This window comes from Mauremys mutica, chromosome 8 (assembly GCF_020497125.1).
Source record: "Mauremys mutica isolate MM-2020 ecotype Southern chromosome 8, ASM2049712v1, whole genome shotgun sequence".
Classification (NCBI taxonomy): Eukaryota; Metazoa; Chordata; order Testudines; family Geoemydidae; genus Mauremys; species Mauremys mutica.
This window is the reverse complement of record NC_059079.1, coordinates 65,130,115-65,145,991: the sequence shown is the minus strand read 5'-3', so window position 1 is coordinate 65,145,991 and position 15,877 is coordinate 65,130,115. Positions and strand designations below refer to the sequence as shown.

At 38.5% G+C, this 15,877-nt stretch overlaps 1 protein-coding gene across 17 annotated transcripts in view; it reads right to left on the bottom strand.

The window, feature by feature from the left end:
- DNM3 (dynamin 3) overlaps positions 1-15,877 on the bottom strand; it is a 406,816-nt gene that overhangs the window by 262,311 nt on the left and 128,628 nt on the right. For 12 of the 17 annotated variants that reach the window (XM_045026194.1, XM_045026192.1, XM_045026186.1 and 9 more), the window contains 3 exons: positions 15,826-15,855; positions 14,614-14,619; positions 7,767-7,880 (listed from right to left, as the gene is read on the bottom strand). In XM_045026194.1, the coding sequence (XP_044882129.1) occupies positions 7,767-7,880; positions 14,614-14,619; positions 15,826-15,855 (150 nt within the window). The remainder of the gene's footprint in view (positions 1-7,766; positions 7,881-14,613; positions 14,620-15,825; positions 15,856-15,877) is intronic. The other 5 variants (XM_045026187.1, XM_045026196.1, XM_045026190.1 and 2 more) reach the window with 3 other exon arrangements.

Below are 15,877 nucleotides of genomic sequence, written 5' to 3'. Positions count from 1 at the left end.
TTTTCATGAAAGCAATTGATTAGTCCACATTATGATCTTATCCTTTAAGTTTCCTTTTAAAATGGTCAAGCTGTGGGAGGGCAAAAGTACTGAATTCTAATTTCACTTGAAACTCATTTTTTGTAACTATTATATTTTACCACAGTAAATGTACATTGGCTTAGAATGGGAAAAGGCTTAAGACATAATATGTCATATCTGACTTGGCTATTTATGTATTGTAATTTTTAATTTTAAAAAAATAGACCCAAGTCCATTTTGCTAAATTTAAATCTGAAATTTATGACTCACCAGTCTAACTTATCTATTATCTATAGATGTGTCCATTTTCTTTATAGAAATATCAAATGTATTATATAATGTAACATAATGTATAATTATTTATCTAATACATTTTAAAATTGTAAAATATTTGCTTTTGCCTTTGATAAATTCAGGCCTTTTACGGCCAGTTTTCAGTTAAATACAGCATATGTTTTAGAAACATCTAAATATACAAGATTGTCATAATAGAAGTGAACAACAATGATGATTTAAGGAACAGTATTTTAAAACAGAGTACTTTAATTTGTATAAAAGTTGATCTAGCTTTCTCTTTAAAAATCTTTTAGTAGAAACCAATGTTTGAGGTTTAAATGTCTTTTGAAATTACGGCAACAACAATAATTCACTGAAAGGCATTTCAGATGTAGGTCAAATTTCACTAAGTGTATTTTGGTGCTTTACATATATAACATTTCAGCAAAGCAACACCTTTTGTAGGAAAGGTGTTTGTTTGCACATTTTTGATTTGTAGCATAACCAACATTTAATTGAAAGACCTATATTTTAAGCCCAGGACTACTCTTTTATTTTGGTTTTCACATATAGAAGGTACTCATTTTGACAGAAATAGGAATTAAAATTATATGCTAAATAAAATATTAGCAAAATATGCTCCTTTTGATTGTTCCAAAGTAAAAGCCTCACAAATTTTTACACACACACACACACACACACTCACACACTCTTTCCTTCCAGAATATTCTTTATTGAGACAGTCTACATATGGCTGCTTCCATCTATACAGCATTATTTGGTTTTGTTTTCAGTATTTAAGTTTACGGTACTTATCTATTACTCGAAAATATGTACTGTATAAACATATCCTTTATCTTGAACTTCAGTATTTCTGTGTTTCCAAGAAGAGTAAAAACATCTGGTTCAATCACTACATGCTGTGCAAGTACAGTAATTGGGAAAACGCTTGTATGAACTGGATTTAAAATAAACCATGGTTTAAATCATTGTTCTTTTTAAAATGTTTAATGTGACCATTTTGTTAAAATCCTATCCCATTTGCATGTCAGCACAATTATAATTAATGTAAAATGCATATTTTCTGAATAAAGTCAAACATTGTACTTGTTCCACAGCTCCCTAATGTTTTAAAGTTTAATTCTGTTATGTGTGTTTCCCCCAACAAAGTCCCCAAATCTGGAATGGTACAGACTGATTCTTATCAGCCGGTGAGGAAAGGACCCCCTGATGGATCCAAGGGACTGGCTGGACGGAGTTGTCATGTGTCTGCCTGTCTACACTTGCTGTGCAGAACATCCTCTCACCTGTACAGCAGGCACAGACAGGCAGTCACATGACAACCCAGCCTGAATGACAACCAGCCAATGAGAGAGCAGCTCTGACAGACTATAGCATCTTCACCAAGAGCTACAGGAAAGAGTCACTTTTGGATTTAAGTCTGCTGGTTCAATAATTAACTCATGTGTACTTTTTATTATTAACTTGGTCAGCATATTGAAATCCACATAGAGTAAAATGAACGGTGCCTATCAAATACAATAAAACCCACTGCTGAAATTTTTACTGTGCTTTCTATAGTACTCTTTTCCTAGTTGTTCTGATTAACTCACTAACTATGAATTTTATTTGTATCCTGCTTTGCGGCACCATTGCAAATGGGAAGACGAAATACATTTCTCACTTATATTTTGATAACAGCACATGAATAACTTGAATTTTATTAGGTCATGCAAAATTAATGTATACATGCTGATCATACAAAAAGAGGAAATTATTCTTTGGCTAGTAAATGCTATTAAAAAGGACACCATAAGATTTCTGAATATTTTCCCCTCTTTAGTATGTGGGATTTTATTTCTTTCTGGAACAATGAAAAATCCACTTCCTCACTCATTTTCTCTCCTACATCACAAGACGCACATTATTTTATTACTGTAGCTCAACTGTAAGTTAAATTAATAATACACATTTACTCACTAATGTTGACAGCATTTTTATCTTAAAAAACTGAAGCATTTGATTTGGAAACCAAAAAGAAAATACAGATTTTGTAAATAAAGGGAAGAAATAAGTCAAATTTCAGTGGTCCCAATTGAGAGTCCAACTCTGCATTCCCTGCACCCCAAAGGCTGACAGTGAAGTTGATGGAAGATTTGAGTTTCCAGAGAATACAGGATTTGACAGTGTCCTCTTAAACATGGGACATTTTTTACAAAGTGCATCCTTTTCTCTGCAGTAAAGAACGTTAGTTTCATAAAGGAAAATGGCTCTTCTCACCCCCTCTCCCTAGTCACACTGCAGTAGAACCTTGCTAATTCTCACTCTGCTAATCCACAAACCTTAGAATTTGAACACAAAACCCCACATTCTCTCCCATTTGTTGGCATAGTAATAATAGTGGAGCGCTAACTCATTTTACTAAGACTTCACTATTTTTACAAAATATATTGCAGAATACCCAAGTTATGACTTATTGTACTAATTAAAAGTCAAATAAATGACTGCATTAACCTTGCACTCACTTGTTCAATAAGACCCCAAACCTACACACACTATTACACATGCTTAACTTTAAAACAGGTGAGTAGTCTCCTTAAAGTCAATGGGATTACTCATCTGAGTAACCTTAAACAAACAAGTCAGTGTTTGCAGGGGCAGGGCCTAATTCACCATGGACCTTCCAGTCATTCACACAAGCAAGGTTCTTCGGCTTTCTACAAACTTTTCTTAGTATTTGAAGACTGATCAAACTCATATTTTTGTTTCCACCAGGAGTACAAGAAGACCTTATTCCTCTGATTCTCATTTAACAATCATTAAGATTAAAAATGCTGTACACGTATTTGAACAGCAAAACAAAACAATATCAATAAAGACCCATAGAAACAAATTGCTTTATGCTTGCCCATGCAAGTGGGACAACCAATGTTGAAATTCACGCTTATGAAAATGCATTATTTGACAAAGTAAGTTACTTCAAAATAAATTCTACCATGGATTCTTTAGTACAAGGCCCACAGCCAACAAATAAAGCACAAAAGGTAGCTTCTTCAAAGAGCAGGAGAGTACAATACCTGCTTACATTTTTAGGATGCCTTTCATCCTAAAACAAGTCTCAAACTATACAAAGCATGGACAGTTTAGTTCCTTATGGGCACATGCCTACATTAGAGGAGCTGCACAGTTACACTGTCCCAGCAGGCATTGTACCTCAAGAAGGCACAGTATCATTCAGAGATCCCTGACACACAGGGAGAGCACAGCCGCTGCTAAACTCCTTAATGGGGTGCAATGTACACTGATTCCATGGCCAGCCAGCTCTGCTGCCTAGTGTGGCAATAGGGGGATGATTGGGTCCTTCTCCCCACTCCATCTGGAGAGGTTAACATTGCCATAGACTAGATTTACACGGTCACTGTGCTCACACATGTGCAAGGACTGCAGTAGTGACTGGCATCTGCTTAGGAGGCACAAGGGGTGGTGACGTCCTTATGTGCTTTCATAGTGCTCATCTGTGCAGAGCATAGTCACAATTCAAATCCGTAAATACAGAAATCATTTCATGCATTGCTGAAGACCACCAGCCTTAGGGTGAAATACAACAGCACACAGCAACCATAATCAATAGTTTACGACAGGAAGTGACAAATACCATATACATTTGAAACTACAGAGGCAGTTTAGGTAAGCATAACATAATTTGTCCAGGAAACCAGAGCTAACATCTCCTGTTCTTGTGAAGAAGGCTGCTAGACTTTTAATTACCACACTGGTCACATCCTGATTTTAACTGTTCTCATGAAGCATCAAACAAGCAGGGAGCTCAGTACTCTTCACAAGTTCTCAGGCTCTAGCTGAGTAAGCAGTCTAGATTAATGCAGTACAGCAGCAGACACTTCCAAAAGTGTTTTCAGGAACTCTGAAGCCTCCCACTGAACACAAATAGAAAACTCAAGAATTCCCAATCACCTTTAAGGCGCTTCTAAGTACCTGAGACAGCACTTAGTGAGGCTGGTTAATTTCACCGCACTATCTTTCAATAATATGCCGAGGCCTACTGTATAATAAGAATAAAGAGTAAGCTGACATATAATTCAAGACTATAGAGTTCCACAGAAAAAATTTGGAGTCATCATTAACCAAACAAGTGATTTGTTACCACAACTCAAAGACAACAGAATTTCCCCATGATGTAATGCAAAATGTTGGTCCGTAGGACTTTCAGTAACTTCTACATTATGATTAGAGTATTAACTACCACTCTATTTTCTTCAAAGAAATTTTTTAAATGCCATACAAGAACATGCCTGTTTTCAAACTTGCACATTCACAAAAACACCCTTAAGTTTGATTTCTTGAATGTTGTTTTTATTATCTCATAATAAAGTAACCAAAACAACATCCCAGCAATATTTTGAAGACAAAACTGCCTTCTCATAAATTTCCACTGTAGTCCTCAATTCCTTTCCTCTGATTTATTAACAATGATACTCTTTTCAAGCATGTATAACAACCGCTGACATTAATGAGAATTATATGTTTACACTGAAGATACTTTCCTATAAGTCTTAATCAAAAGGCAAAGAAATTCCAGGTTAGCCTTGCTCATCCTCATCTTATCTGTCATACATGGGTCTTCTAGGGATCTCACAATAGTGCATGACCTCTGTTGTGTGTGTGCTATAATATCTAAGCAGAGGAGGACAAGTTATAGACAGAGTGGAAATTTTAGCATTTAAAACTCCTGCTTTTGCCAGTTTAGGTTAGATCTGTAATTTTTTTCATTGACATTTTTGAAAAATACAGCCATAGGTTACCAGTCTTGTTACTAGTAACTCATAGAAAAGAATACATATCATAATATAGAAATAGGATTTTAACAGTGGCCTCCTAAAAGCATGTCCTTTTCTTATTTGCATGCTTGTTTTAAAGAAAGGTTTCAATTCTCCTGAAGAATGCTCTTTGAAGAGAATGGTACGGGAAGGATGGGCTAACAGCAATGGGTACAGGCAGTGAGATAATTTTCTTTTATTAAGATTTAGACCACAGAGTAACCCGGACCTTTATCTCTTAACAGAAAGAATAAGAATATATATATTCATTATCAGTCATTGTCAAGGTGGAATAAAATCAGTGAAGGCAAAAAATTTCCCACTTCTCTCATCTGTCATTATGATTAGCTCACAAGAACAAACTGCAGAAAACAGTAAATCTGTCTTCAAGTCCACTCCCTCAGTTATAATTAACAAGCAATATCCTTCCTAAATATTAACCGAGGCCATTTAAACCTGATATGAGAAATATCTCTACTTACCTTATAAAAAATAACTTTACTGTGTTTTAAATAGCTAAAATAGTCACAAGATTTGCGCCATAATCAAGTCTGAAATGTATTGAATTCACTTCCTATAAAGTATTAGGAAATTGAAAATATGAATGCTATATGTGACTTACAAGACAAGGTAAGTGAGGCAATATCTTTTATTGGACCAACTTCTGTAGGTGGACAGGATAAACTTTCAAGCTTTAAAAAGCTCCTCCTCAGCTCGAAAGCTGGACCCTTCCACAAACATAAGCTGGTCCAATTAGAGATATTACCCCACTTACCTCATCTCTCTCGCACCCTCGGACAAACATGGCTGCAACCTGCAAACATACATTACTTAAGATGTTTAAAAATACATTAAATTGGGTATTACATTTTCAGTCCAGTCTCACCAGCTTCAATAAAAATGAATCATAGCCTTCAAAGACAACTTAAGGGGTCTAATAACTTTCTGAATATATATTTTCCTACATGGCTACAGTCTTAATTCATGTTCTGCATAAATAACTGACTTGTTAACTAACAGTAGATTTTCTTGGAAGAATCCATCCCAAAATAAGGACCAGCTTCTGCAAACACTACTACTAAAGTCACTACTCGTGATAGCAAGCACTACACTCAGTGGTTGCAGGAGCCGGGCCCTGACACAATATTATATGTACAGAATCTGCATTGTAATATCTCTATCCCGTGTGTCTAGAAGCAAGGATGCTGAAGTATACTATTGATAAAGTGAAAACAAAAAAATGAAGGGAGGCAATAACAGTGACAACAACAACAACAAAAACAAGCAAGACAAAAGTTGGAAACTGACTTTTCAGAGCTTGCTAGAAAAATATTTTCCCTCTGCCAAAAATCAAATTTTCTTCAGAAAAACGCAAAATCTTTTCAACTGAAAACTGCTGAAATTTGAAAACATTTTGGTCTTTGACTGAAATGTTCCAGGTTCAACTGAAAATACAACATATGAAGAAAGCACACACTGAAAATTTTCGTGTAATTGAAAACCTGGTTCTCACTTGAAAATAAGGTTGGTGGAAAATGTTCAGTCAACCCTACTAATTTTAAATTGAAGACATTCAAGTGCAGAACAAAGAGTTCCGCAGTTAACCTTTTATTTAAGAAAAATTAAGAACAGGACTACAGTACCTGGATATTTAGGTAGTTTTACATCCAAAAGCATGGATGGAAAACATTTTTCTAACATCTCTATGTCACTGCTGAGATCATTAGCAATCCAATGATCACATCTAAGCAGGCTGGATCGCAACAGGTCAATATCCAAAGCTATCTAACAGGCTCAAAGGAGGGAGCAGTCTGAATATTGTATTATAGGAATGTCCTTCTTTAGCTCTTGCTTGTTAACTACAAATTCATTCATATTAACAATTGTATTCCTTACCAAGGTACCTCTATCTGATCACCAGTACCGCAAACTCAAAACTCTAGTTAACACTACTAGAAATGTTTTCACTTCATTTTAGACCTTTCATAACATTAGGCAAAAGCCCAGCTGTATTACAAAACATATCTAATTTTAATTGCTTATGGGAATAACAATCATAAGAAAAAGCAAAGACAACCAAGTTTACCGCAACCTAGAAGCTGACAACCAACTAGATGGCAGGACATCATATGCATGGATGTGACCAGGCTGGGCTTGATGGAAGAACAAGCCACAGACAAGAATGACTGGTAATACTGCATTGTTCCCAGTGTCTGCAAAGAAGCTCCAGGATGAAATGATGATGATGATGATGATGGGAAAAACAACTTGACACTTTATGACTAACTTACATATTAACTGTAATGAAATCCAAGTGAAACAGCTAATAGCAACCAGAAAAAAGTCTAGTATATTCTCTTACTTCTTTTAAAATAGTCAAGATAAGTGTTAAAGATCTAGAATAAATAATTAGTGTTCCCAAAGTTTGTAGAGAAATTTCAGTAGAATCTTAAGGCAGAAGAAATATTGAGAACTGCAAGAGCGGGGAATCACACTAAGAAAGTGCTAAATTAGATTGCAAGAGAAAATACATACTAAATGCAAGTTCAGTATAAACAAAGTTAAAATCTTAACATTAGAAGCTGTGAATGAATATCAGAGTGACTGATGTCTGCAAAGGAATTGTCTCTTTACCTCATCATCTTTATACCAGGACAAGCTTTCTGCTGTCAGAACAAACCAATATTCCTTGGATCCCCCTTTCATGATGCCGATATTGTTGATGGTGAGCCAGCCTTTCCGGATCACCTGTACAGGATTGTAAGTCAAAAAACATGTATTAATTGCCAGTCACTCATTCACCAAACACAATTAATTTTCTAAATTCATTCTTTTGACTAAAAAACTGCTCTACCAATAAAAGGTGTGCTTTTCAGTCATTGACAAATTTGGAATATAATGTCCACAGGTTCTGATGACAAGAAAAATGCATAGAACAGAATGAATTTTGTGGAGGAGAGGGCTTGGAGGGAAAAGAGAAACCTAAGGATTATCCTTATGTATATATATTATAAAGTATAAGTCTGAATAACAGATGTGTGATCTGGAGGGTAGGGATAGGATACAGAGGGACCTAGACAAATTAGAGGATTGGGCCAAAAGAAATATGATGAGGTTCAACAAGGACAAGTGCAGAGTCCTGCACTTAGGACGGAAGAATCCCATGCACTGCTACAGACTAGGGACCGAATGGCTGGGCAGCAGTTCTGCAGAAAAGGACCTAGGGGTTACGGTGGACGAAAAGCTGAATATGAGTCAACAGTGTGCCCTTGTTGCCAAGAAGGCTAATGGCATTTTGGGTTGTATAAGTAGGGGCATTTCCAGCAGATCGAGGGATGTGATCATTCCCCTCTATTCAGCACTGGTGAGGCCTCATTTGGAGTACTGTGTCCAGTTTTGGGCCCCACACTACAAGAAGGATGTGGATAAATTGGAGAGAGTCCAGCGGAGGGCAACAAAAATGATTAGGGGGCTGCAGCACATGACTTATGAGGAGACGCTGAGGGAACTGGGATTGTTTAGCCTGCAGAATAGAAGAATGAGGGGGGATTTGATAGGTGCTTTCAACTACCTGAAAGGGGGTTCCAAAGAGGATGGATCTAGACTGTTCTCAGTGGTAGAAGATGACAGAACAAGGAGTAATGGTCTCAAGTTGCAGAGGGGGAGGTTTAGGTTGGACATTAGGAAAAACTTTTTCACTAGTAGGGTGGTGAAGAACTGGAATGGGTTACCTAGGGAGGTGGTGGAATCTCCTTCCTTAGAGGTTTTTAAGGTCAGGCTTGACAAAGCCCTGGCTGGGATGATTTAGTTGGGTTTGGTCCTGCTTTGAGCAGGGGGTTGGACTAGATGACCTCCTGAGGTCCCTTCCAACCCTGAGATTCTATGATTCTATGATCTTGATACTATTTGCTTGCAGTGTAGAAACACATTGTGAAAACTCATACGAAAAACAAAAGGGATAAAAAGGATGGTTGCTTTCACTGCTCTGATACTGCAAATTTTTTAGATCTGGGAGATCAATTGTGGAGTAGGAATCTTGAGCTAGGACCAGACCATGCTTCCTCTCTGGAGCAGTCAATGACTTCTGGAAACCTTACCCTTCAGAGAAGGGGAGTTTCTGAAGGGTCCAATTTATCACAGAAATATTGAGGTCTTTCAAAGAAAAAAAAAGCAGTAACTGAGAAGTAGAGAGTTCTAGGCAAGGGAACAGAGGAGAGGAACAGGAGAAACAGAGGAGGAAAGGAAGGAGCAAAGAGCAGAGAGGAAAGAAAAACTGAGATTGAGATGCAGAGAAAGAAGAAAAACAAGACTGACTGGAAAGAACAGAAGGGAAACAAAAGGAAAGAATGACAGAGAGAGAAGGGAGTATAGAAACCAATGCTAAGGTTCAGAGGAAAATCATGCAGGAAAAATGGAGAGCAAAAGAAAACTAGGGAGGGATAACAGCACTCAAGTGGTAAAATGGAAGGAAGAGAACAGGTCAGCAGAGACGTTTAAAGAAAGTATGAGTACAAAGGTCCACTGAGCTTTCTGATAAAACTATGAATAGTTCAGTAAAAGTTGCTTCTCCCCCAAGTCTGAATTTAAATGGAAAAAGGTTCACTGGATTACATACACCATACAATGAAGTCTTCCAAATCTCTCTACGGACTCATGTAAATGTCCACTATTTCTTCCCAAGAAGATCTCCTTTACTTGCTTATGAAAGATTGGGAGTGAGGTTGAAAGTGCTTGGACTTCTAGTGTCTACTACAGAAGCATGGAGTTATGCAATCAAATGGAGGTCTCTGCTTACTTTTATGGATATGCACTGGGGCGGTGGCAAACTTCTCAAAGACTTCAAATCTCAGCCTGCTCCAACATCAGCAGCAGACAAAAGACAAACAATTCGAAGTCTGCTTCATGGTCAATCATCAAAGTTTGAAACTTCGAAGTACATTTCCCTCAATGTGCACATATAAGCAGCTCTGTTAATGCCAACAGCTTTGATATGTATGCAGTAAGACTATCTTGTACTCATTAATAACAAAGCCAACTGAAAAGGGGATGAGGCACCCCAGCACCCCTGTTATAGCTGATAAAATGTTGAAAAATGTTTGCAACTATAAATTTAGCACCTTTTGTTGCAGTTCTCCCCAAAGGCTGAGACTGCAGAAAAGCTTATGCTATCAGTCTCTGATCAACGCTAATGTTACTTTGCAAAGCAAATGGACAAACATGGCTTCTGAACGTTTTTAGAGGTGCAATTTAAAACAACTCAGTCCTTAAAATATCTTAACCCATTCACTCCAAATTAAGCCAGAGCTAGAAAACATGCCAGAAAAGTGGAACATTGGTGACACAAAGTTAATTTACATCTTCCAGTTCCATAAAGGGAAGCTGAAATTTTGCACCCACCATCGCCTCAACACACAAAGGACTAAAATGCAGTAAAGCCACTGCAAGTTCTACATGGAGTGGAATAGGCATTGGTAGGGAGAAATGAGACTCTGCAGAACTCCAACGTGACAACCCAATACACAGGTGCACATAAGGCGCTGTGGACATGCTATTCAAGTGGTAAGGGTGTAGCAATTTTGCTCTGATATTTAGTCTTAAGCTTTAAGAAGAAAACACTTTAACAACTTTCTTTGCTGTCCAGGAAGGAACTCCCCATAATGTGGCTCCCAACAGAGGACCCTTCTGTGATCCCAGCAACTCTGCTGACAGAGTCTCACAGATATACAGCCGCCAGTGGTGAATGCAATAGCAAGCTGGCTTGCTGATACTACTCTCAGTCACTCCCCCATTATGTCTATCCAGTAGAGGAATGAAGCTGCCAGCTGTTTCCTCAAAGAATCCTGCTTGTGGGAGATTGGATCCAGCTGCCACTCCCACAAAGCACTGGGTTGTGTCAGTGGCAGGACACCAGATCGAGACAATACCCTCAGCCTTTGCATTTTTCAAGGAATGCTGATGAATTTCCACTAAACGCCCAACACGCGCTTCCCCATTAAAATAGAGCACTACGCTCCCTAAACATACTGAAAGCTGCAAAGGAGCAGCAGACCAAAATGTCAAACAACTGGAGACTTATGGTGGATGTTACAGGAGGGAAGAGAATCTAGAGGTGTGCTGATGGTTGGAGAGTGAGCATGAGGTTGCAAGTTATTTTCAATGAATTGTACATGTTCCTAGAACTTCACATGGGCATATTTTATTTACAGAACTACAGCAAATCTATAGAATCTCAGTACATTCAGGACCAAGCAACACTGTATGATAAGGGTTCAGACAATGCCATGTACTCAAAGGAACACTATCTGGTTAGGTATTCATGTCCTGGTTTTCAGGAGGTGCTGAACTCCCACTATAGTCTCCCACTGATTTCACCTCTGAAAATCAAGCAACATTTTCAAAATAAATTTCCTTGCCTGTAAAACAGATAAGGCATTTAAAACAAAACCTTTCCATTTTAATAATCCAGTTTAGTTTTAACTATTGTGCTGTTTACATTTTATGCTACTCTCGATTTGGATAGTGACGAGAGAGTAATTATTTCCATTATTATTCAGACACCTGTGATAGGGCATTCACCCCACTAGCCCTGGAGGGATTAATATAAGGAAGAGGCCAATTAACCATCAGCTGCACCTGAAGGGGAGCTAGGATGCAGTAAGGCTTAATTGTGGATAAAGCTCACCTGGGCAGAAAGAGGCAGGACTTCTATAAAGCCAGGAGCTGGTAACAGGGGGAGGGGAGGGGCTGCAGGGGCTGCAGTGAGGAAGCCTGCAGTCACACCCTCTGATACAAGGGTGGAAGAGTAGGAGTCTGTCATAGGAGTGTAGGAAGCAGTCCAGGGAAGAAACAATAAGAACTGGGAGAACAGACATGAACTGCTGGTTTGAGAACCCCTGGATTGGAACCTGGAGTAGAGGGCAGGCATGGGTTCCCCTACAAGCCACTGTGGGAGTGGTGCAGTCAGTGCAGTGATATGGAAGCTGCCTGAGACTGTGTGGAGAGCAGGGATGGCTCTATGTTTTTTGCCGTCCCAAGCACGGCAGTCAGGCAGCCTTTGGCAGATTCAGCAGCGTTTCTGTGGGTGATCTGCTGGTCCCGCGCCTTCAGCGTACCCGCTGCCAAAGCCACAGGACCAGTGCACCTCCCACAGGCATGCCGCCGAAGGCTGCCTGACTACCTCCCTCACAGCGACTGGCAGGCCGCCCCCCACGGCTTGCCGCCCCAGGCACGCGCTTGCTGCGCTGGTGCCTGGAGCCACCCCTGGTGGAGAGACACTTTGGTGAGATCCCAGAAGGGCAGGACAACTGTGACTTGGCCAGAAGTCTAAGCCATGAAGGAGAGGCACTGAAGCTCCTGACCGGCAAGAGAAGGGCCATGGAGCAAGTGATTGAGGCAACCAGTTCAGTAACTGCAGGACGGGGCACAGACGGTGGCGAGCTAATTCCCCAGATGAGCCATAAGAAGGCGCCACCGCTGGGTGCTAGTTACACCATCATTTCACTTTTGTGTCTGGGTTGCAAATATTGCAAGGAATATTTTTTTAAAATCAGAACGCCAAATTCTACTCTACTCTACCGGATATGAGTGATATGAGTTATGAACATCAGGAAGGTGAGAAACATAAGCCATGCCAGAAGTGAGTGGAGACAATATTCTGACCGGCAGCTGGGTTGTGTGGACAGGATGAATGGAGGATGACACAGTTCCTTCCTTCAGAATTCTGATAGATAAACTTGGAGTCTGAAAAATGAAAAAATTGGGGGGGCGGGAGGGGATGAGAGAGAGAGAGAGAGAGAGAAAGCGAGAGAGCACGCGTGTGTGCGTACACAAATCAGAAGGAAGTCATTTTGCAGATAGTTTCAGCTGCATAAAAACAAATCATATCTGTTCCTTTCCCTCTCCGCCATTTCACATTGGTAAACAGGAAAGCAGGATCTGATGGACAAAGGACAGATTTTTATGAACTGCTTCACAGCTTTACAGTTCCTTGCATCAATTAAGATATTTCTGATTAATAAAGTAGAACAAAATATACTATGACTCAGTATTAAAGAAGCATGAACAGCTGTGCTAGCCACTTTTCAAAAGTAATGTTTGAGAGGTCATTTTAAGACTGACTGTCATTTGAACTGGCTGGGAAAGTCAGGGAAAAGAAGTGTGTGTGCAAATCTGAAGGTTAGGCACTCTAACAAAACAGAGGCATAAACAGGAGTTATTTGCCGAGTTAGCAATTATTTAAACAAGTAACTACACAATAGTTCCACTGAAGCAATGTTAGTTGCATTGTAACTCCTAACACTGCTGCTTTATCTCCCAATACTTGTGGTACAAAATTGTGTTGCAACAGCACTATCAAACCGGGGTAAGAATTATAACAAACCAGGGGTGAGGCAACACCACAATGGATTTGTTTCTTAGGTCAAATGTGAAAAGTTCGCTCACACTATGGGCCAGTAGGGAATAATATCGTGGAGGAAATCAGGTCAGCTTCCAAGGATGGAAAACAGAACTAGTGAATGACTTGGAAGCAACAGGTACTTTGCAGTTGATTCAGAAAACAGTAGCAATATTGACTTGTCCAAGTACAATTTCCCTGCTTTAATTAGTAGAGGGCAAGGGTCAAAATAGTCAACATATCTTCCATCATGAGTCATGTGATCTTTGAAGATGGAGATGAACAAGGTGGAGAATACTTAATTTCCAAAGGTTCCACCTTCGGGAGACTGCTTCCAGAATTAACATTGCTTTGGATGAAATCACTGTATATCGCATCACATGACTGGAAATGGTACTGACAATTTCAGAAAGTACCACCTTTGCCAGATAATTCAGCCTTTGGTGAAACAAAGAAAGAGAATATTCACCCAACATTAGTTAAGCAAAGCTTGGGGCAATGATGTAAATCATCATGCATTCATAAATGGTGCAGGTTACATAACTAGAGGCCACAAAGTATAGCAGTAGATCCAAATTTTCCTTAAGTTCAGATGAATGGGAATCAAGTTTCTGGTTTGGGCTCATTACAGAAATAGGACCAAATTATTACATCCAAATTGTCTAAAAATAACTTGGACAACAATTTTTGATCCAAGATTCAGATTTAGGACCTTCTCCAACTGTAATGGTTACTCCATATGGAGCAATACTGGATTTTGCCACTGAAAGTATCTTACTTGTTCTACTTTAAAATGCTATACATGATCTATCATGTTCAAATCCTCCCACATTGTGTTCTTAAATGAGTGAATGCTTGATGCAATGACACCTTTTGAGCTGTAAGGTCTATTAGAAGTGGGATTTTTACATTGAAATGACAATGTTTAAACACAAGTTTAGTGATGGTGACAAAAACCACAAATCTCACCACACAAAATATACAGTTAGGAGTTGGTCAGTCTTCAAGGCCCAGATCTTGCCAGAAGTGCTATGTAAAACAAAGTGTTACACTGGTTATTTAAAGCAGATGAGAAGACAGACTAACCTGTGGCTTAGAAAGAAACCTTGTTGAGTCAGATCAAAACCTCAGGCGGTAGCAAAAAAAAAAAAGAAAGCCAAAGATTAAGTGCAAGAGGATAAATTAGTAGAGGGGAAAATGAGCAAAACTATACTTAACAGAACTGGGTATTATGCATTTTTCACAAATACTCAAGATGTCTGTATTTCTGATATGTGAAATAATTCTCTACCATCATAATTCAAAGCATATTACAATCAAGTAGGAAACCTCAATACGAGTCTGGATTAGTTTAATGATCTTTCCAACTGCTATTAGAGTCAGTCAGTTTTGTTTATGCCCTGTTGCCTTAAAATAAATGTGTTATTCAGTATTGAGTTACTCAGTTTATAATGGTTATTGGTGTAATTGGGCAGTATAATGACAAACTGGAATTAAATATATCCATTTTAATTATACAGCTCCTATCAAGGAACATGTCATATGGCACCAAACAGCACAATCAACTTTTACCACTTATATCCACCTGTCACTGAATTGGAAGAGTGGCTTGTTATTAGAATTAACTCCTAAATGTTCAGAAGACATATTACTAATTGTAAGTTAAAATGTATTCACCTAATATTTGGTGGAGGAGTTGATAAAGTAAAAATCTATCCTGTGACACACTGATCCTCCTGCTGCTATGAAAAAAATGCTAAGAAAGCTCTAGGGGTTTAAAATTTGTAGCAACTTCTCTTTGAATTGTGCTTGCTGGAAACGACTTTTTTATGAGTTGTGACAGAAGGCACTTGTAAATAGTACATCCATTTAAGCAATAATTGATATTTCCCTTACTATAATTCACCTACCTTTCAAGAGGCAGAGCCTCCATATACTATAAACATCAAGTAAGAAATATCCAATTTTCTTCCAATGATATAGTTTAAACGTTCATTAGTAAGTTTAGTTCATTTTAAGACAATTTAATATAATAAGTTTAAACATAGATTTGGTTGAAAGTTTAACAATATTTTTTAAGTCGTACTAGTTCAGACTTGTAAGTCACAGCAGGTTAGTGGCAATGAAGGGATGAACTGCAATTACATTTCACTGAGAAGGTGTTAAAGGTGAAACAGTTTCAAGGTAAAAAAAATTTAGTAGCTAGCATTAATTAAACTAATGAGTTAGAGACAAACTTTGGCCTTTGAGAAGCTAAATGAAAAAGCAACAATAAAGCTTACAAAACTTAGCTCGTACAATTTGCCGTGAAGGCGGTAGATTGGCTCCCTGAAATAGCAAAGAATTGTAA